A 21,139-nucleotide genomic window follows, 5' to 3' on the forward strand; every position below is an offset into this window, starting at 1 on the left:
AAGACGAGAGAATGATAAGAGTGGGGAGGGCGAAGATATAAGCTTTACAGACGAATCATGTTTTAGCCTATAAGGCACGTTTTACTGTATCTAAAGTTTTCTTTGCTAATGACGGCAGGAAACAGAAGACATGTTTATATTCTTTTATTCAACATTTTCCACTTTCTTCTCTTTCAGTGCAGCATTTAACTTAATTACTTGAGGGACATTGATTCATCAGTTTTCTTGCAGTTTGAGGTTTGCTCCAATGTGACGTTTCGGATCCACCCCACAGCTCTACCCAGACCCCAGCCTCCACCTGCATTTGTAGGGGACTCTGTGGTCGCTCCCCACCGGGGAGTGGGCGGTGGAGTCAGGGGCATGTGGTCCACCTCACCGCACATGTTCAGAACTAATGGCAGGCTTGTACATCTGCGCAGGGCTGATTCCCTGGAAAAATCACAATAAATAAACATTCATCTCAAAGGAGAAGATAGTCAAGTTTCAGGGAATTGTTTCATCCTCAGCCATGCTACAGTGTGGCTTTCACAATGGCAAGATTAATGTGTGGGTCCAATACTTTGGTCCATTTTTATAAAGAATTCAACAGCTTTATTGTAGTCTCGATAACATGGATGGATTCTCATGAAATATAGAGCAGAGAAAAACACAACTCCACTCATGTCTAAGGTTTACTGTCACCAACAGGTCATGCCTGTCGTACCTGTACAAAGTACTTTCGATAGTTAGTTAAGGAACATAATCCTAACAATAAATACCCGTCATTGTCCTCCACCCTGTCCTTCCAAGCTTGTTTGTACAGGTCTTCAGCCAGGCCATAGAGCCAGCTCATGTCCTTGGGCACATCTGGGATCCAATCCACCAACCTGGAAGGGTTCATTCAAGTGTCATATTCACACTTCACTCAAATAAAAGAATGGCCAGCACTAAATCCTACATTAAAGTATGCTCAAGTGAAGGTATCAAATATTAACATGATAAGGATTGCAGCATCGTGAAGAAAAGTTGGATTTAATTTCTCACTGTTGATGTAAAAGTTATAGTTTCAGGGATTTTCATGGTTTCAGGTCAGTCTGAGAGAAAAGAAGAAAAGAAAGGAAGACACTAGCAAACAGAGGTAAAAAGAAAGATCCAAGGATAAAAGATGAGTAGCTAATATAAAATGAATATAAAATATTTTTGCTGCAAGATAAATAACTAACAAATGAATGCAAAGAAGTGGAGCAGCTATACGTCCCACAACATGGAAACACTCAAGCAAAGTACCTGCTTATCGATTATATTTAAGAACAAAATTCACGCCGTAGGTTATCGGGCTTCCTTGGTGTTTGTTTAACAACATTAGAGAATCATTTCTTAGAGACGACCAAAACAAGATTCCAATCTGTCTGCAGGCTTTTTAGTAACAGGTTAAATACAGGCTGGCACAATGTCAGGTTCTCACCTGTTGGCCAGAGAGAAGGCCGACTCAACTGGCAGAGTGCGGGGGATCTGCAGGTATGACGTGACTTTCTTTGGCAGGTAATCGGCCACGTGGGACAACAGACCCTCAGTTGTATGTGATTCTCTACAGGCCTCACACAACGCTGACACAGATACAGCGAAATACAAGAATGACATTTTAAATTTATTGAACTGGAACAGCTCCTCAGATGTTCATCATCCTTTCCCATTTGTCCACTGATTCTTCCCCAGACAAGGAGATTTTTGTTTGTCAGCCTGCACTTCAGTTAATACACTCACCCCTTCTGATGTGAACTGGAAGCCTCTCTACGAGCTGTGGATCCAGCCACAGGTGCTCTGCCTGCGGAGGTCTCAGTCCGTTCTGCTGCGTGTTCTCACGGGACTCTTCAGCGTCGGCCCGCTCCTTCAGCAGCTCACAGCACGCGACTCTTGGTGAGTCCGTCTCCAGAACTCTCGGTGGACACTCGCTGCTGATCAGACCTGTGACAGGCATTTGTGCAGTCAGAAGCACCGCATCACTCGGAAGTATCCTGCAGGGGTCCACTATGCATCTCCTTTTCTTCCTCCCCTTGTTTTACTTAAATATATAGTGTAACAAAAATGTCCTTACTGTTGTCTTGCAGGAAGCGGAGAGCATCTACATAGCCAGTCTGGCAGATTTGAGACATTGCCTGTAAAACCCAAGGGCGCTTGATGAGGATGCGAGATCGGACTTATTAATCTACATACTATTTCAGGGCTTCACTGTTGCATAATTTGCACAAGGCAGAAATTAGACATTAAAGAAATGTGTTACTAATTTAAAGCCAAGACACCTCTAACAAACTTTTAGTTCAAGCAGGACTTCGACAGGAAACTTTAGAAACATGCTTTGGAATGAGAAGAAGACATCATTATCCACACACGCAGGTGGCCTTTTGTTGCATGTGGAGAAAACGTAAGTGAACCAAATTGTCAGACACTGCATATTAGTTTCATAATAGGGCTTCAACTCTTGTATGAGTAGCAGTTTGTATATCTTTGCTACTGAGCTTTAGGTCTCCAATTCAACTCATACATTTTCCCCTTAACCCTCACACCTTGTCTATGCTCAGACATATTTGTAACATACTGACACACAAACAAAAAAGTTGCATGACACAGTAATAATCAATACTGTTCCACAGTGAGTCTACTCAGTCGTCCATGTTTTTAGAGGGTGCAAGCTGAAATATTTAATGACTGGAAAAGATTCTGCTTACGGGAAGGGGAAATAACTTCAATGGAAAAAATATTCTTTAGAAATTGTTGGTGGTAATATGAAGTGTGTGGGATTTGCAAGAAATTTGCAAAAACATTAGTATGGTCTTAAGTAGAAGGCTGCTGACCTCAAATAGGTAACCTGACAAAAAGTGACAACAGTCTCCAACTACGGATCCGAAGCTCGTGCATCGTGGAGCTCCTGCATCTCACCTCTGGCTCGGGGGGGAAGAAGGTGCTGGCCACTCTGTGCATGTTCTCCGAGCTGACGTGGATGCTGACGTTGTTGAAGCGCACCTCATGCAAGTTGAGCGTGCTCGCTGGAGGGCAGATGTCACTCTCACCGGCATACGCAGAAAATGTTATGGTGTTTTTCAGGTGACACCGGGGCAGGTTGTCACTGATGGCGCCGTCCACGTAATGCTGGGTTGAAATGAAGATGGGTGTTGATCACTAGGTAACACCTGAGAGCGAGTCAGGGCCGCTAAATAATAGCCGAACTGTGCACATATTTTTTTTAAACGACTTAAAACAAACATGAATGTGTGAGCATTGATCGACCGAGTGAAGCACACCACAAACATCCTGACTTTAGAGACAGCTGTACAAGTCTTAGCTTAAGTATATCAGTTTGCTAACTTACTCACCAATCCTCTGTAGGTGGGTGGAACAACACCACAGTAGAAAGGGACAAAGCAGCTGCATAAGAGGGTCTGGAAAAAGCACATGCAGTATAACTGGATGTAGGTAATTGAAGGACGAACTTCCTCTGCAGACATCACAAATAATGAAATGATGGATCCTGAACAAAAGATTAGATTGATTATTAAGGCAGAGAGAAAGTACTGGCGGTCAAGACAGCAAGCACGATTATTTTCATAACTTGGGAGAAAGAAAAAAACAGCTGCAACACTTGAGTTACTTCAATACTTATCCTCTCAAACTGTAAAATATACCTGAATGAGCTCCTCCCTGCTGTCAAACTCCGACACGAGTACATTCTTCCCATCGGGAACCCGGGTCAGGGACACGCAGAGCCTCCCAGAGGCTCGGACATGTGCGTCTTCTGGAAGGCTTCGCTGCAGAGCGTCCAGCACCATCTGCAGCAGGTTGAACGCTGGGTGCAGCGGCCCCAGTTTGTGCTTTCTTGCCTGTCGAGCCATGCCCATCAAATCAGCGCAGCATTTCTCTGCACAGAGGAACACAGCAGTTAGATGCTGGGGTTTAGATTACCGTCTCTCAAAAGCAGAAGTGATTGTGATTCAAGCACAAAACTTGGGGTAGATTAGCTCCTTTAATTTGAAAGGAATATTATTTTCCTAGAGGACAATTTGTTACTTACATTAATTATTGGGCAAAACTATGAAAACATCAGTGTTCTTCTTTTTCCACTATCGGGTTGTGTCTCAAGCTCACCTGGCTCTGTGTCAAGGCACCGGAGATTCATCCCCAGTATGGCCAGTCTCAACTGTGCATAAGTGTAAGCACTTTACTTGGAGTTCTTGAATTCACACAAAATAATTTGGGGTGTCAAAATAATAGGACGCAACTTTTCCACAGCTCAGGATTTGGGGAGTGAAAGAGACTAATAATAAGGTTAACGGGGGCAGTGGCACGTCTTACCATAATAAATCTGTCTTGGAAGAAAGAGACTGAGGAAACAAAAATGCAATTACAAAAATCCACATCTGTTAGGGCCACTTGTTGTGGTTCCTCTTTTGTCCACTAGGTGGCGCAAAGAGCATGCGCAAAGCCCAAATGGCAATCAGCCACAGGTGTGTTGCACACCGGGGAGCCATGACCGTCGGGAGTAGCGGACAAGTTGTTTCGCTTACATCGTTTATTCCATCGCAGTCGGATGTTTAGCAGATTTGTTGATACGGTTGGGTCGATGAGGAACCCTCGTCTTACCCAGGGGGGTCCCGGTGGTGAGCGCAGCCGCCATCAAGGCACCTGCCGACGAGCCGTAGATTTTCGACGCGTCCTCCACGAAGCGAGGGAACCGCTCGAGGATGCAGCCGGTGGCACCGACGTAATAAATCCCCATGAACCCGCAACCCGCGAAAGAGATGCTCCAGTCCTTCTTCAGGTCAAACATCGTCCAAGGAAACTGTATGAAATCCACCACAGCGACTCGTGTCCATGTATGAGTCAGATTCTGGGCTCACCATCCCGCCACCACTACAATCAGCATCCCGGCGCCGCGGCCAACTGGAGGCTGCCCTCCTATTGGATGGAGGCTGCCCTCCTATTGGATGGAGGCTGCCCTCCTATTGGATGGAGGCTGCTCTCCTATTGGATGGAGGCTGCCCTCCTATTGGATGGAGGCTGCCCTCCTATTGGATGGAGGCTGCTCTCCTATTGGATGGAGGCTGCCCTCCTATTGGATGGAGGCTGCCCTCCTATTGGATGGAGGCTGCTCTCCTATTGGATGGAGGCTGCCCTCCTATTGGATGGAGGCTGCTCTCCTATTGGATGGAGGCTGCCCTCCTATTGGATGGAAGCGGTCACATGACAGTGAAACGGGCTACGTAAGGATTTAAAAGCTTCAGGAATCGTCGCGTGTTGCTCAGTGGTGTCAGCACCACCCGCTCCGACACGTTACTCCACAGCTTTACTAAAGGGTTTTTTGAAATGAGTATTCCTGTGGTGGACTTTGGTGCATACGGCCTGAGTGGGCGCGATGTTGCCGATGAGCAGCTGCACAACTTGGGCGAGGAGCTGAAAGCGGCCTTCACAGATGTCGGGTTCGTGTACCTGAAGAACACCGGCATCACCGACGACGAGGTCGGCCCGGCACGCTGCGTCGTAGTTTACCATTCGAGTGTGTCGGCGAGTGCGTGAAGTGGTGGTTTCTTTTTCGGACAGGTGGACCGCGTCATGGACGTGTCCGAGAACTTCTTCATGCAGCCAGATGATGCGAAGCGGCCCTTCAGCAGGGGAAGCTTCGCCGGCAGCGCCAACCACGGCTGGGTGTCTCTGGAGACGGAGAGGTTGGCAACCAACCATCGTTTTCATTATCGACGACTCTGATTCTCTTCTCGATTAGTCGATTAGTTGTTTTTGGTCCATGAAATGTCATAAACTCCCCGACGTGATGTCCACACACCCGAGATAAGCAGTTTCCTGTCGCAGAGGAGCCAAGACAACAGAAAACGTTCACATTTAAGAAGATGAAATCATAGACCTTTGACTGTTTGGTTTCATTCAAAACTACTTGAATCGATTAATTGAGTTGGCGATTCATTTAGTAATCGATTAATCAATTTGCTCCAATCCTCAAATGCGCCATCTGCTGTTTTTTCTAAAACTGGGACAATTGCCTTTCAGGTTAAATCCACGTCGACCCGGAGACCTGAAGGAGGCATTCAATGCTGTTTCACTTCGCCCTGACATAGTAATGGTTCCTATGAAAGTTTGACTTCGGGCGTGTTGTGTAACAAACATCAGCTGTTACCTTTATTAATCCCACTTTATTCTGCAAGGTTATCATTTGTGATTGTATTACAAGTACTAGTAAAGTTCATCAGCTGATTATAATCTATAACAGATATGCCAGTATTGGCAACACACACTGCTGGTGGAGCAGTGAGAGGCCATTTAGGGTAAAGTGTCTTGCCAAAGGAAACATTTTGAAACTGGGATCGAACCACCGACCTTTGGTTTGATGGACGACAGGCTCTACCTCCTGAGCCGCAGCCACCCTGAATGTCAAAGATAAGTTTGAGGGTGTTTAGTAACGGTTTCTTTATTACATGTGTCGACTACTGACAGTAGTTATTGTTTTGACTTTAATGTCTACTGCTTAGCCTATAAAACCAAATTTAAGACTCAGAAGGTTCCTGTTTATTTTTAATGTGAGACAGAGAGATATAGATTTGAATTCTTGATAACATTACCAGCCTAGATAATCTATAAAGTGGTCAGGCTCTAATGCTCCCCCTTCTGCTGTAGAAGTGGCCGTCATCGGACTTCCAGGAGATCCAGACGTCTTTCTTCCTGCGATGCAAGGAGCTGAGTCTGCGGGTGCTGAGGGTTATGGCCCACAGTCTCGGCCTGGACCCCGGGGTGTTCCTGAGTGCACACCGTGAAATAGGCAGTATGTACTGATCACCACGCTCACTGCTGTCTCTGTGCAGAGCCACAAGAAGAGCCGATACCTCCGTGTTCCATAGACAGTCAGCGACTGTTCGCATGGACGCCAATAATCCGACTATTGACCTCATTCGGAATGAGACGTTATTTTGATTATGATGTTTACACAAGTTGCTGATAGAATATTCCATTCATATTCCTGTTTACATGTTAGACAGCATAGTCTAATTATGACATCAAGCAGTTGGTAACTGCCGTACATGGCGATGTCACAAAATGTTGCAAAAACTCTTATAGCACAACATAATGTGATTGGGAAGTAGATGTAATCTGACTAACATAAGGATACTCCACTTGTCATAGTCTGATTATTGCATTTTCTGTATATGACCTTATTGGGGATAAGGCATTTAGGAAATGCTGTCTTCATGGCAGAGTCTTATTCAGACTATTGTTCTTTAATCGGGTCAATATCAGAATATTGCTGTCCATGTAAACATAGTGAGTCCACGTCAAATGGAATTAAAGAGATCTGAATGTCAACTCTTGTCATGTTTTGTAGCAGATGAGAATGGCACAACGCTGCGCTCTCTGTACTACCCACCGGTGAACAGTGAGAAAGCTAAGGAGGGTCAACTGCGATGTGGAGAGCATTCAGACTACGGCAGCATCACGCTGCTGTTCCAGAGGTCAGAAGGTCTGCAGGTAATGATATTACACACACACACACACACACACACACACACACACACACACACACACACACACACACACACACACACACACACACACACACACACACACACACACACACACACACACACACACACACACACACACACACACACACACACACACACACACCTTTACCTCTCTGGATCCAAGACATCTTTATAAACTAAAATTTTCACTTTAAAAAACTGATTGAGTTTACTTCAGGAAATCTTTTTCACTTCCCTTGTTACATTATAACAAAAGTCTAATGGTCTCCCCTTAACTTTTAAAAGTAATTTTGATCCATGTAACATGTAATCCACCTCAATCCTCAGGTGCGTCGACGTTCAGGTGAATTCATGTGTGCTCCCTGCGTCCCTGGAACCGTCCTCATCAACATCGCTGACCTGATGCAGCGCTGGACCAGTGATCAGTTAGTCTCTGTGGTGAGGCTGAGGCTTTTTTCTGCAGATTTTGAACTGAGTTCTATAAACAGGTTTGCATCATCATATACAGTATATGGTTTGAATAGACCTAACATTTCAGGTTATGGAGAGGAAATAGAAAAGCAAATGCACGAAAAAGACCAGACGATACTGAGTAATTTATATGTACAGTCGTCTTGATCTTAAACCTGACATCAGATGAGATACAAAAGACTGATGTCTGAACCTTGTGTTAACGATGATGAAATAATATAGAATTTGAATACAAGAGCTACATGTTGACAACAGTCAACGTGACTATCATGACAATATTCGTGATGCAATCGTATATTTAAAAAAACACCAGTACAACTAGATTATTGTTGTGTATGTTTATAAGAAATTCAAATAGCCGTTGTTCCTTGTTGCGCAGGTCCACAGGGTTTTGCTGCCCCCTGCTGGGGACTCCAGCACACGTCAGTCCCTGGCTTTCTTTGCCCAGCCCGATGATGTGGCTGTGATCACCTGCTGCGACGGCTCCAACAAATACCCTCCAGTGTCCTCAGGGGACTTCCTCAAGGAGCGGTTCAATGACTCGTACGGACGAAGCTGAATAACCATTCAAGAATTTGATGGGGTTTTTGTTTGTTTGTTTTTGAATCATACTGGGGAAGTCACTCTTGTAAAATTGCTGAATATTTAATTTACGATCTTATGTTTTTACATTTCTAATTAAGTGTGTGTGTGTTCACCAATATTTACGACAAAAAGAAGCAAACCTAAAATTGCAAGCTCATTCATTTTATTGTCCACATTCAATTCCTCAAATAAATAAATGAAATTAGACCAGATAGATTTGACTGCTTTTTAAAATGGACATAGAAATATACCTGTACAGATCCTCAAAAGGTCTGTCTGTGTTCTTGTTTTATCTCCTACTGTAGGTGCTTTGAAATCGGTTTGACTAAGTCACTCCTCAGTTCAGTGTCATTGACAGTGGTGTAGAGAATACATAAATTAAAGTATTATGAAAAACGACAGATTCTAAAACACTCACAAGCACTAACAAAAGCACACCGTAAACAATCAACCACTTCAGAATCCATACATTCACTCACAATTATATTAAATCAAACACAAGCTAAATCCAGGGCTGCAAGGTGGTGTAGTGGTCAGCGCTGTCACCTCACAGCAAGAGGGTTCTGGGTTCCAGTCCCGGTTCAAACCAACCAGGGCCTGTCTGCGTGGAGTTTGCATGTTGTCCCCGTGTATGCGTGGTTCTCTGGCTTCCTCCCACAGCCCAAAGACATGCAGAATAGGATTAGGTTAATCGAAGATTCTAAATTCCCCGTAGGTGTGAATATGAGTGAATGGTTGTCCGTCTCTGTATCTGGCCCTGCGATAGGCTGGCTTTCTGTGCATGGAAGAGTTTCTCTGCAAATTATCTCAACCATTTAAAAAAAACAGTTTCTAACTTAAAATGTTATAAAACAGTTGACGTGTTTGATCATTTGAAATGTATATGACTTTTTATACCTCAATAGCTAATTTACACACATTTTCACAGCTTGAAATGAAACCTGAATACACATGTAACAATCAAGGTGAAAAAGCTAACAAGTCTTATTAAAAAACTTTGTGTTTCTATACGATGAATTAAAACCTTTCAGAAAGGACAGTGTTATAAATTTGCCAGCAGTTCTACATGAACTCTCAAGTTACGTTAATAACATTCATATTTATCTGAAATAAAGTGAATAATAGGCTCTCTTCACCTGACGAAATACATAAAGTGGGGTGTTTTTTTTGTCGAAGACCGTATCAGTGAAAATAAACAACAGTGCACAGCATTAACTTATCAGGCCAAAAGCCCCTCCCCTGTTTCACGAAAAAGCACTTCCCGTGGAGAAGAGAGTCCTCGTGATAAAAAGAAAAATACAACAAAAGGGTCATTTCTGAACAGAAAACTGGCCCAGCTCCACAATTCAAGTCGAATCGGAGCCAACAAGAGCAACGGCATAATGGAGACTGAATTTAGAGCCAGAAATCTGATTTTCTTTAGTGCTCTTAATGTTTAGGCAGATGTTTGTCAACTGGTGTTTTGAGAATCAAATGCAACGCACACACTCACAAACACACACACACACACTCACTCACACTCGGTGGCATTCTTACAGCACGCAGAGTGGTGAGGCCTGCTAAGAGTGTCCTAGCACTGGCACATCTTGCTGCTGACGACCAGGGGGCAGTGGCTGATCGTTTCCTGGTGCGACTGGTGCTGGTTCACTTTCACCTACAGGAGAGTCACAGTGGAACAGTTGGATCGCATTAACATATGATGTAGCTGATGATAAAAATGCTATGGCCTTTAGGTTAGTGATGTGGGTTTCACTCGGGTCAAATCCCATATGTTAAATCTTATAAGAAACATTGGAATTGTGGGTTGCAGCATTTTGGGATCTGATCTCATACCAGGGACTAAAAGTCAGGATGTCTTGGCCCTCTGCTGCTTAGAAGATAATGGTTCTTTTCTTAGTCCCTCGGGAGTCCCTCAGCTTTATCAAAGTACGACACTATATGGCAGGATTAACCCTTTAAACTGTGTATGTTACTGTGTTTATCCATCTTGGTTAAATTGAGTTTAGACAACAATCCCTGTAATGTGATACTTACGTTTGACCTCAGCATTTGAGCTATGGGATTTTATCCTTTCCATTTCTTCTACTGCCTGAGAGAAAGAAGGAGAGAAATTGTGAGAGCATCACAAAATGATTAAGTGTATTGACTTCAATATCTAGTATTCTGCAGAGTGCAGAAGGCACAGAATACAATATTGTGTGTGCTGGTCGACACCTGTACTGTTAACTGGAAGTTAATATTTCACATATAACATAACAAATCATCATCGATTAGACCTTAGTCTTTTGGACCTGCCACGTGGCTGTAGACTACTGAGGAAAGAAACCATCTTTTCTGATTGTATTTCATCTATAAAATATTATTAGAATCCGTCTTTTAGTTTACCTGCTGTAGCCCCAACTTCTGGGCGTTAAGTTCTTCCTGCTTCCTTTCAAGCTCCTCCCTCTGTTTCTGCAGCTCGGCCGACTTCATGTTGATGTCATTCTTCTCGTTGGTCAGCTGCTGTTCGTACTCCCTCAGCTCCTCCTCAGTATACGAGGGGTTTTGATCTAAAGTCTGGGAGGGAAGAGAAGGGTGGAGGGCAGGGAATGATCAAATGTAATGAAATTCAATTGGAATTCAGGTGAAGGGAGACAGGGAAGCCACTTGACAAACTCTCTTGTATAAGATCGGGCTCTTACCTCCCACTCGTCTCTTTCGCGGAACTCCTCCTTTTTAGTGGCAGCGATGAACTCGCTCAGGGACACAAGTCTGTCTTTATTGGTGTCCACCTGAACATCAACACAGGGAGCTGCTGTCATCAATGTCAGCACCAATACACGGTGTTCAAGATGAACTGTTGACCACGACTGCGCCAGGGGCCAGGGGGAAGCTGCAACCTTTTACATCTTCACGCTGCTCTTACTGTCTAGCACGACCCATTTATCCCATTTACACTGGACCAGTTTGGAAGTTTGTGTTCTCTTTGTCACGTCTGTGTAGGGTCTGATCCGACACACCACTGTTCTTATTAGGCGTTGGTCGGACGGATAATGTTTTTTTTTCCTTTTTAAAATGACAGATTGATTCAGTGGGGATGCTAGAATCTAATGATGTATCTCACAAAATCATTCCTGTATTTCTAATAATTTTTTTTGACTACACATCTGCTCTGCTACTGTGGTGGCTCACCTCATTCATAACATGCTCTCTCATTCGAAGTCTCTCCTCCTCCATCTGAGCCATATCGTCTTCTTCATTTTCACTGTTGTACACTTTCTCCAGCTTGAAGGCACGCACACACACACACACACACACACACACACAAATTCAATTACAAACTCTTCTTCATTTATATGTTACATTGTCCCAAAACATGCAGAACCAGGGCAGTTAGACATGAATACATAAACATAAATACCTCTTTAGTGAAGAGAGCTTCAAGCTCAGTGTCATCGAAGAAACCATCTCCATTACTGTCTGTGACACAACACAAGTGACTGGAGTGAGCAGGTCATTTCATCAGAACATAGTTTGTCACAGGCATTTTAGATTAATGATATTAATCTAAAGGCTATATGGTACTTATATACTTATCCATGTGCAACAAATTCAGCCACATTGATCCCTTTTTGATGAGGGAGGAATTTAATTTGAGTGATAGATACAGAACTAGTCGATATTCTGCTACAGATGTTCTTGGTTCTCCAGAGACTAATATGGTTACCGTGAATTTTGAAAAAAGTCTTGGGATCGAAGTCTTGTGGGTCCAAACCGTCGCCCTCCTGCCACACCTCCTTCAGCTGGTCTTCACTGCCCTGCGCGCGCGCACATGCACACGCGCGCACACACACACACACACACACACACACACACACACACACACACACACACACACACACACACACACACACACACACACACACACACACACACACACACACACACACACACACACACACACACACACACACACACACACACACACACACACACACACAATTATACCAAACAGTACTGAAGGTCATACCTGAGGCTTCTACTTACTGCTACTCCAGCAAAGGAGTTGCATTTTGTTTTTATGAAGGTCATAACAGCGGAAGACTTACAGGATGATTGACTTTGGGATGGTCGGCGTGTTTCTTCCTCAACTCCTCATAGTGCTGCTCTTCCTTCTTGCGTTCGTCCTCATTCATGTTCTTCAGACGTTCCCTCCTCTCATGCTCCTTCATCATCTCATATCTCTTGAACTCATCGTGGCGGTCCTTGTCGAAGTTCTCCAGGTCTTTGGTTGCCTGTAAATACATTTGAAAAGGTAAAAGGTGGGGGGTTGTCATACCTGGATTGTACAGCGCTCACTTTTTGGAATGAATGCATCCCGTCCAACACAACAGGTGACTGCTGATCAAAGGCGACTGCTTTTGCTGAATGAATCTAAGTTTCATGAGCTAAGCTAAGGCCGCGAGGCAGGATGCTGGATCCATCTACGACATGCTCTTCGTGTTTATCTCATGCAGTGAAAATTACACAAATTGTTCAGCACTGATATGCATACGTGTGTCTTATGACAAGTACTAATACACCCCTGCCCCACAAAGCCAATCGTCAGCAGTAATGGCCGGGATAGTAAAACTGAGAGAAAGGACCACAAAAATGATCTGATATTATAACAAATGATTTGTCGGCAAAGTGGTGGATCGGTCTGTTGATATGAAATATAAAAACCCGGGTGTTTGCCTTGGCTGAAGTACAGTTAATTGCAAAAGGATACTAAATATATGTCTTTGATAGTCATTTTCCTACAATGTACCAAAATGCCAAAGTTCAGTCGGCACCTGGCAATCCCTGTGAATTACTATTATTAAAGTACTATTTTTGGACTGATGCTTGTAGGAACTCAAAGGTAATTCTTTATTCTACAACCCTGCAGGTTGCATGCATTGCAATAAATGGAAATGTTGGAAACTAATGCCACTTGATTTCAGCTGCACTTCCCCTTTGTGGGTGTCCCAACCCAGTGACTGGAAAACCATTGAATTGACCTCTGATGAGGGAAAACTGGGAAAATGAACTCCAACAAAGTGCAGAATTGTGTATCTGAGAACCCCAATAAGTACTTGTGCTAATGACTGTGATTGGCTGTCGTGTATGTGTGAGAGGCCGACACTGATCTTGAACGGTGTTTTACTTACCGATTTGATGAGATGGTCCAGGTCCTCCACCTCAAAAGTGTCTGGGTTCATGTGGTTGAGGTGCTCAAACTGTTTCAGCAGGGCCTGATGGTCCACTGTCCGGCCTGCGAGGAGGGGAATAATGAAAAGTATTCAACTGTGAACCAGTCACGTCAAGTTTTTAAAAAAATATTTAAAAAAGGATCTTATTTTAGACGACATTCGTGCAAAACTCAGACCTCAGGACATTCGTGTCGTTCAATAAACGGACTTATTGGTTACTCATTCCCTTGTGTTTTCCAAAGACATTATGTGCTTCAGCAGTTCTTTAGTGACACGCAGCCAGAGGCAACATGCTTTGTTTACTCAAGCCTCGGATCAAATTTACTCTGGAACAGAGTTCGGTGTAACCAAGTAAGTGTAAGTGAAATGTCTGCGTTTCTAATTAATATAAGACCATCTCTAAAATGTTTCTTCTCATCCTGTCCGACTTCACCAACCTCGTCCTAATGTCCTTAATGTTTTCGACCTGTACTTTGTGTTCTTTGACTACACTTCATGACTAATCTTTCATTGAGCAGTTGTCGGTGGCCAGTAGAAGTCACTGGCGTATAACGTCGTGTTCCTGTGTCTCAAGAGCCACATCCTTCATCTGACAGCGGTGCAGCTGCAGACTTTGTCTTACAAAACGTCTTGTGCAGTGTGAAGAAGCACAAGTTTTCCAGTAACATGTCTGCAATCCGTGCGGGACACTCACCATCCCCCCCCTCGATGTCGTGTTTGGCTTTGATCAGCATACGCAGCCTGTTCATCTCCTCCCTCTTCAGCTCGTCCAGCTTTGTCCGAAAATTGTGGTGGACAAAGTGCAGCTCTCTGGAGAGTTTGCCTTGCTGCGAGCACAGGTCAACACTCCACAGCTCAATGCAAATAGTTCATGACACAGGATTACAAAATAGTGGGGTTTCTTTGGTGAGTATGCCGGTGTACCTTGATGTCATCCATGTTGGCGTTTTTGAGCTTTTCCTTAAAGTGGGGGTCTTTCTCGAGGTACTCAATGACTTCCCTGAGGTAGCGGTCGTAGTGCAGCCCAGACTCCTGAAGCATAAACCACACCGCACAGACGTACATTGAACCTGTTAGTGTCTAACTTGACTCAAGGCCATTATGCTGGCATTCAACTGGTGGCACATCACTTATATTGCTCATTTGTTTTGAGTCATTCCTTTCACAGTTTTCTGTCAATCTTTCACTCGCAAGCAAGTGTGCCCTTCATGTGAAATAGCTCTGTCCGAGACCACATAAACCCAAACAGTTCTCAGTACAGTAGTCGGTTTTAAATGAGAAGTCCCTGCTCGTCTGACTCACAGCACTCTGTGGCGGCTCCAGATTCTCCTCATGAGGCTTCTCCTCGCTCTTGTCCACAACGATAGGCACTGACTGGATACACAGCCACCAACTGAGCAGCACCAGCCCACAGCGGGCCAGGGCTTTCCCCCTCACCATCTGGTTGGGGTACATGAAATAGGAAAGGGAAAGGGGGGGATTGATTTGGTTTGATGTTACATGAGGACGGTACATTTCTCCCACAGCCTTTTTAATTACACTCAGATTGTCTTCGAGGCCGAGACGTGTCCAGTATCTTCATCAAAGCCAACACCCTTCATTTCTCAAGCGTTGCAAAAGGGGAACGAGCCACAACTTGGCCCAGAGGCGATGGGGGATGAGGTTGTGCAAGAGAAGTCCTAATCTGACAAGCATCTCTCTGGTACAAGAATAGGACTTTGTGCAACACACGTGTTTGCTGGATAAACGCACGCACACACACACCGAGCTGACTTACTGCCTGACACCTGTCACTCACAAGCACGTGTGACAGAAGACGAACAAGTTGTTGACGGTGGTGACGCTAGCTGGGTCAGCATCCCTCAAGCCTTTTTGCATTTCTAGTAACTTCCCATGACAGACGCAGCTCGTGTGAGAAGCCCCACTCACCCGACACCGACGTTCCGTCTCTCCTCGACGTGCCCGGGCTCGTTCACAGCTGTCACCTCGCAGCACGGCGGAGCTACAACACGTCCATGTCTGCCGCCGACACGAGCCCTCGCCGACACCACCTAGAGGGCGGGAAGAGATTGTGTTCACCATGGCAACGCCCCGCCCCGCGCAGCCTCTCATTGGACAGAGGACGTGCACTTTGTTGGCGCAACCGTCGCGTTGAGAGCCGATTGGTCGCCCCGCCCGTCGGTCAAGTGCGTCAAGGTGCACTCGGTCAGTCCCCATTTTAAAGTGCGTTGGTTGAGAAGAACCGTACGTGGCGTTCAGCCCCCTGAGAGGGCGGGGCTAGTGAGGGTGAGGAGAAAGAGCAACACTACTCATGGTTTATTCCTTCATTACTCATACATCCACACACACACACACACACACACTAATAACCCTGAGCAGTCAAATATTAGAATATTTCAGAATATCATATTTTAGAATATAATATAATTGATCATTTGTGTGAGGTGTGTGTGTATTAATCTTGATTATTGCATCATAATATCTATCTATCTATCTTTTTCCATGTTTCTTATAATTATCATTGATGCATTCAGTTTGTGAGTAGCATTTTAATTCAGCTAGTAATGTAACCAGTAACTGTAGCTGATAAATAAAATGAAGGGAAGTTAAAAGTACAATATTTCACTTGGAAATGCGGAAGAGTAAAAGTACAAGTACCCTTAAAACTCGAGTAAAGGCACTTAGCAGGAACTTACATCCGTTGTTACAATGTTGTTGTTTTTTTACTCCACTATATTGATTTGATCATTTTGGTTACTTTGCAGATTAGGTTTAATAATATAAAATAAAACTGAACAAATAGACTTTGATGTATTACTTCAAAAGTTCGCGTGCTACCGAGCCGTGATCAAAGTAATTTAAAGTAGCTTCACTTTTACCAGCTACAACATGAGTTGATACACACATGAATGCATCAATAGACCAGTAATAGGAGATCACACCATCACACCATGTTCTTAAATATTTAATTCAGTTACGTTTCAATCATTCATTTCATAAACGAAGAGGTTTCATGACCTGGTGGTTGGTTTCTCTTCTGGCTAAAGAAACATGAGCTATGTCCACTGGAGTTGTTGGGTGTCCTAGGCTCCAAATCCAAAGTTCGACCCGTTGGATTAGAGAAGGTTTAACCAGTTTCATTTGTCATTAGTGATCTATGCTTGTTGTTTTATGGTTTTAAATTGTATCATTGTTCATAAATAAATAAAAAAGTGTTTTGTGCTGTTTTTGATGTGCAACAGCTGTTGTGATTTTTGAAGGCCCATCCCAGGAATGACTTTGCAAATAGGCTTTAAATTGAGTAGTGGCATCGGTTGATACAATTCACTTGTCCATATCTACAGCAACATTAAATAACCACAGGTAATAAAACATAATATGTAGGTAATATGTATGTATATGAAATGGGCTATTCGTGCAGTTTCAGTTTTCGTATGATGCTAATAGTTTTGTTCTTTTATTTGCAATTAACTTACAGTATTTAGTGACATCCCACCACTGAGCATCTCATGTGCAGCATCACAACATTGCAACACCCTAATAAAATACAAGCTATTGATGACAATCCAAGGACATAGCCTGTATAATCATTAGAGCAGAAATGCATGGTGACTACTTTTACTTTTGACATTTTAAGTATATTTTGCAGATAATGCTTATGTCCTTTTGCAAGTGTGGGCGGCAGAGTATTTCCGCACTGAGGCACTGCTGCTTTTACTTCATGGAAAGATGCGGGTTCTTCCTCCTCTGAGCACGCTGGACTCTCCATGACTCTCTCCTGAGTTTATTATTTTCTTGAACGAATTTACGTTGTACTTAAAATCTTAGAAGTTGCGCAGAACATTCTAAAGGTTTTCCCCTCTAACTCAGACAGCTGAAAACAAAATGTATTTCCCCTATTTGTATATTTAGATTTTCTATCCCTCCTTAGTGATGTTGATCATGTTTCTTGTTTAGTACATTTCATTAATAACGCAATTCCTTTTGGTTCATCAGACATCAGGAGATTGTGACTTTTGCCGTTATTTTTCTGTGAATGATGAAAGAAACGTTCTGCACTACCCGCGGTGACCCGCACGGGGGCGCTGTTGTCCCGTGTTACCGCAGCGAAGCGCCCCGTCGTGGCAGAAGCGGCTGTCCGACCGAACATCCATCCGACCACCTCGACAGGAACTGACGTCGCCTCCCGTGAAAGTGGATGGAAAAAATGCAGCTGCAGGAAAAATGGCTCCAAACACCGCACCGCTGAAAGGTAAGAAGTTAACCCCCGTTTGTTTCCCCCTTCTACGGTCAATACGTGGCTGGGTAGTTTTAGCGCGTCGTCGCTTGGATCCCGGAGCTTCCGTGGCGCGCAGCCGCTTCCCCCCGCGGCACCGACCTGCGGCTCCCCGCTTGTTGTGGGCTGTTTGTCGCCTGGATACTTCTGAAATCATAACTCCGAGTCTCTCCGAGTCTCTCCGAGTCGCGTCGCGTCGCGGTGTTCGCAGCTCAAGCGAGACGCGTGGCCAGGGTCGGCGGGTGGAGCCGCGGCACGTAGCCTCGACGACAAGTTACAAGTTTCGACCGAACGTTGTGGAAAGAACCAAAAAGTGACGCTGCGCTCGGACCGGCCCGGACCAGTCGGTCGGACCAGACCAGTCGGTCGGACCAGACCAGTCGGTCGGACCGGTCGGTCCGGACCAGACCAGTCGGTCGGACCGGTCGGTCCGGACCAGACCAGTCGGTCGGACCGGTCGGTCGGTCCAGCGGTGTGTTGAAGAGCCAGCGAGGAGCTGCTGGTTCCTGCAGGAGGGGAGAGACGACGACCCCCCCCCCACACCCCGACAGGTTGGCTCGCTAACTTCGGGCCGTGTACCAAACTAAAACGGAGTTATTTTGTGACGTCACTCGCAGCGTCTCGTTTGAAACGTGATGGGTGAATTGTTCTTTCAGTTCGGGAGACTGAGAGCACACGACCCAGTCAGCAGGGAACTGACTGAACGTTGACTTCCAGGGTCAGGGATGAGATGGAGACTGACTGACCCCACCTCCACACATCTCCTCTCACAGGAGATGATGCCCACATATTATTATTGTTATTATTGAATGCAGCAGTCAGACGATGTCAGTGTCAAAGGACCTGATGTGAGATACGTGGTTCCCCGGTCAGTTGTATTGTCCAGCCTCAGTCGTAGAGCCTGAGTTAATCCTAAAACCATCTTATTCTAATAATAATTAGGACAGCCTTAACAAAAGAAAACACAGGTTTGACTGTATTGTTTCCTTCTTTACAAGCACAGAGCAGACCTCTCAGGTCCGTGAACTTGATCCGGTTACTTATTTCTGGTGACTCATCTTAGTTCGTGAAGATGTCGCCCTGCACTTTGATCGGCTGCACAACGCGTTGCCAACATCTGCACTTTTGCACAGCTACAGTATTTAAAGCAAAACTCTCTCACCCATGAGATCACATCATAAATCACCCTTCCCCCCCAAATTATGTTGAGTGCACGGCCGACGTTTATCTGTATTCTAGATTATAGTCTGGATTCCATGCAAAAGACACCAGTTATGTGTTACGGGAGTTTTTTTTTTATGAAGTTCGACATGTGGTGGATCAGAATATTAACATCTGCCGAGCCTCGAGCTTTTGCACAGTACTGTAAATCACTCGGTGTGATCATCTCTTGCCTTAAATGAAAAGCAGGAACCAAGTGATAAAAAACAAAAACAATCTCGGCTGCACTGTCAGACATGTAGAATACGTGTTACAACACAGAATTGACCGGAAGGCGGAATTAAAGTAAAGTGTATGTTCAGGGCTTTTTAAAAGCCACGATGGAGGATTTGTCAAACCATCGAGCAAATGATGTGGGAACTCTCCCGACTCCAGAGTCTCATTTGTTATTGTGACCTTCTGCGTACTTAAATCTTTTCCCTCAAGCGAGCATTTTCATTTATAGCTTATGGCGAGGGTAGATGTTGTCTTCTCACGCTGACAGCACCAATGTCGGGCTCAAAATGTCGAATGAAGCTCTTGCAGGACGTGAGCTCCGGCGCCCCTTTGCCACGGTGCTGTGGAACAGATTTTGCTGTATTTGTCTTGGCTGCAGTTGCCTTTTCTCCGCGTGGGGGCTTTCATCTGTTGTACGTCTCCCGCTGCCATGTATAGCTGCCATGTATAGACGTTGTGCGGCCATCTCGACTCAAGATCTGTTGTGTATAGCCATGGTTTTTGTTATCTCAGTGGAGCCTGAGTCCTGTTGAATCCGAGTTCAGATAGAACATGTTGACCTGTTGTCCCTTTCTCAGCCTCGCCTGAGCTGGGACTACATTGGGTTCCTCTGCCCAATGGTGCAATGATATACAGTGCAGAGCTGTTGAGGAAAACACAAGTGATGTCTATGAAGTTTAAATGGAATTGCACGGTTTCTCTATTTGATCCAGTGTTTACATACAAAATCAGGAAGCAACTTTTCAGCAAAGGGGCTCTGACCTTTTGATTATGGTGACTTTATAGTGACAGGAGCGTGCATTCTTACTTGGTACGAAATAAATGATGTATAGTGGGACTACTTTGGTCCGAGCAAATGACATTTCTGCAGAGAATGAAGCCATCACTGACATGAGTTGCCAAATGCAGATGAGCTTTCTTTTTATGCCTTTAGTTGCCTCAAGCTTTTGTTTTTCTCCCCCTGCTTGAGTTTGACACTGAGCTCTCTCTCCTTGTCGAATGCCCAATGAATGCAGCCACATTGTCACTGCCCGCTGGTGTTAGCACAGCTGATAAGACAGTCTTGGGCCCCGGTGCTATCATCATGCTAACAGAGTGAGAGAAAGCCAGGGGAAGAGAGAGAGAGAGACCCATTGGGCTGCTGCTTAGCCGTGCCAAATTCCTCAGCTGCACAATAGTGCTAGGCTAGCCTGAGCCCCAGCAGAGCCAGCCTTCACCACAATGGGAGGGGAAGCTCAGGAGAGGCCGGTGACGCCTGGAGAGAGGAGGAACTCACTCAACCCTTGGGCCTGGGATCGTTCCATGAATGGTTGCTTTGAGCCGGGACCACAAAACACTCTTTGGAGCAATGTTTTTCTCATGTTTCCGACGTGGGGTACTTTTGGCTCCTTCCTGTTGTAGTTAGGATAATCAAGATGGGAAGATGCGCTTATTTGCAAACAACTTTTTATTATACAACTACGTTGTTTGATGACGTCACCTTGGGATTTATGATGGGCATCATTCGCACCTTCACTGATTAATGTTTAAATTAATCGGCACAATAATCCGTAATGAAAATAAAGCAGCGCGCACATTTGTAAGTTAACTGCATGCCAATGAGTGAGGTGAGTCATAGGTCTCCTCCTTGTTATAAA

General features: G+C 44.7%; 4 protein-coding genes across 9 annotated transcripts in view; 2 read left to right on the top strand and 2 right to left on the bottom strand.

Moving 5' to 3' along the window:
• Positions 1–129: 129 nt before the first annotated feature.
• On the bottom strand, positions 130–4,936 carry LOC118314826 (patatin-like phospholipase domain-containing protein 2). Of its 3 annotated transcripts, none has more exons than XM_035641521.2 (9): positions 4,615–4,936; positions 3,660–3,892; positions 3,351–3,416; positions 2,917–3,126; positions 2,075–2,135; positions 1,744–1,944; positions 1,445–1,586; positions 759–866; positions 130–429 (listed from the first exon to the last, which is right to left on the bottom strand). In XM_035641521.2, the coding sequence occupies exons 1-9, from the start codon at positions 4,799–4,801 to the stop codon at positions 195–197; spliced, it is 1,443 nt and encodes a 480-aa protein (XP_035497414.1). In that variant the 5' UTR covers positions 4,802–4,936; the 3' UTR covers positions 130–194. The 3 variants fall into 3 exon arrangements, with proteins under 3 accessions (XP_035497414.1, XP_035497416.1, XP_035497415.1); XM_035641523.2 differs by lacking the exon at positions 4,615–4,936 and adding an exon at positions 4,327–4,599; XM_035641522.2 differs by lacking the exon at positions 4,615–4,936 and adding an exon at positions 4,120–4,278.
• A 291-nt stretch (positions 4,937–5,227) lies between these two features.
• Positions 5,228–9,772, top strand: si:dkey-10o6.2 (uncharacterized protein LOC100124608 homolog). Of its 3 annotated transcripts, none has more exons than XM_035641526.2 (7): positions 5,228–5,490; positions 5,572–5,696; positions 6,034–6,100; positions 6,658–6,802; positions 7,361–7,503; positions 7,848–8,008; positions 8,371–9,772. In XM_035641526.2, the coding sequence occupies exons 1-7, from the start codon at positions 5,338–5,340 to the stop codon at positions 8,456–8,458; spliced, it is 882 nt and encodes a 293-aa protein (XP_035497419.2). In that variant the 5' UTR covers positions 5,228–5,337; the 3' UTR covers positions 8,459–9,772. The 3 variants fall into 3 exon arrangements, with proteins under 3 accessions (XP_035497419.2, XP_035497418.1, XP_035497417.1); XM_035641525.2 differs by having other exon boundaries at positions 5,229–5,490; positions 7,364–7,503; positions 7,848–7,958; XM_035641524.2 differs by having other exon boundaries at positions 5,232–5,490; positions 7,848–7,958.
• On the bottom strand, positions 8,723–18,007 carry LOC118314824 (nucleobindin-2). Of its 2 annotated transcripts, XM_035641519.2 has the most exons (15): positions 17,852–18,002; positions 15,719–15,840; positions 15,092–15,229; positions 14,714–14,821; positions 14,484–14,616; positions 13,748–13,851; positions 12,665–12,850; positions 12,283–12,373; positions 11,977–12,035; positions 11,748–11,840; positions 11,258–11,347; positions 10,962–11,132; positions 10,611–10,665; positions 10,113–10,230; positions 8,723–9,223 (listed from the first exon to the last, which is right to left on the bottom strand). In XM_035641519.2, exons 1-14 carry the CDS (start codon positions 17,937–17,939, stop codon positions 10,136–10,138), a joined length of 1,533 nt encoding a protein of 510 aa, XP_035497412.2. In that variant the 5' UTR covers positions 17,940–18,002; the 3' UTR covers positions 8,723–9,223; positions 10,113–10,135. The 2 variants fall into 2 exon arrangements, with proteins under 2 accessions (XP_035497412.2, XP_035497413.2); XM_035641520.2 differs by lacking the exons at positions 8,723–9,223; positions 10,113–10,230 and adding an exon at positions 10,285–10,510 and having other exon boundaries at positions 17,852–18,007.
• Positions 17,911–21,139, top strand: part of pik3c2a (phosphatidylinositol-4-phosphate 3-kinase, catalytic subunit type 2 alpha) — a 41,236-nt gene continuing 38,007 nt past the window's right edge. The window contains exon 1 of the mRNA XM_035641518.2: positions 17,911–18,041. The gene's annotated coding sequence lies outside the window, so the exon portion shown is untranslated. The remainder of the gene's footprint in view (positions 18,042–21,139) is intronic.

Source organism: Scophthalmus maximus, chromosome 7, assembly GCF_022379125.1.
Source record: "Scophthalmus maximus strain ysfricsl-2021 chromosome 7, ASM2237912v1, whole genome shotgun sequence".
Taxonomy (NCBI): domain Eukaryota; kingdom Metazoa; phylum Chordata; class Actinopteri; order Pleuronectiformes; family Scophthalmidae; genus Scophthalmus; species Scophthalmus maximus.

Excerpts from the sequence above, each read along its gene's own strand:
- LOC118314824 (XM_035641519.2), bottom strand. The coding sequence starts at position 17,939 with ATGTTCGGTCGGACAGCCGCTTCTGCCACGACGGGGCGCTTCGCTGCG. Across the intron at positions 15,230-15,718 it reads AGACGGAACGTCGGTGTCGG|ATGGTGAGGGGGAAAGCCCT; the intron begins GTGAGTGGGGCT and ends TACCCCAACCAG. Across the intron at positions 11,841-11,976 it reads AAGCTCTCTTCACTAAAGAG|CTGGAGAAAGTGTACAACAG; the intron begins GTATTTATGTTT and ends CGTGCCTTCAAG.
- si:dkey-10o6.2 (XM_035641524.2), top strand. The coding sequence starts at position 5,338 with ATGAGTATTCCTGTGGTGGACTTTGGTGCATACGGCCTGAGTGGGCGC. Across the intron at positions 6,101-6,657 it reads TTTCACTTCGCCCTGACATA|AAGTGGCCGTCATCGGACTT; the intron begins GTAATGGTTCCT and ends CTTCTGCTGTAG. Across the intron at positions 7,504-7,847 it reads AGAGGTCAGAAGGTCTGCAG|GTGCGTCGACGTTCAGGTGA; the intron begins GTAATGATATTA and ends CTCAATCCTCAG.
- LOC118314826 (XM_035641521.2), bottom strand. The coding sequence starts at position 4,801 with ATGTTTGACCTGAAGAAGGACTGGAGCATCTCTTTCGCGGGTTGCGGG. Across the intron at positions 3,893-4,614 it reads CACCACCGGGACCCCCCTGG|AGAAATGCTGCGCTGATTTG; the intron begins GTAAGACGAGGG and ends TCCTCTGTGCAG. Across the intron at positions 3,417-3,659 it reads GCAGGGAGGAGCTCATTCAG|ACCCTCTTATGCAGCTGCTT; the intron begins GTATATTTTACA and ends TGCTTTTTCCAG.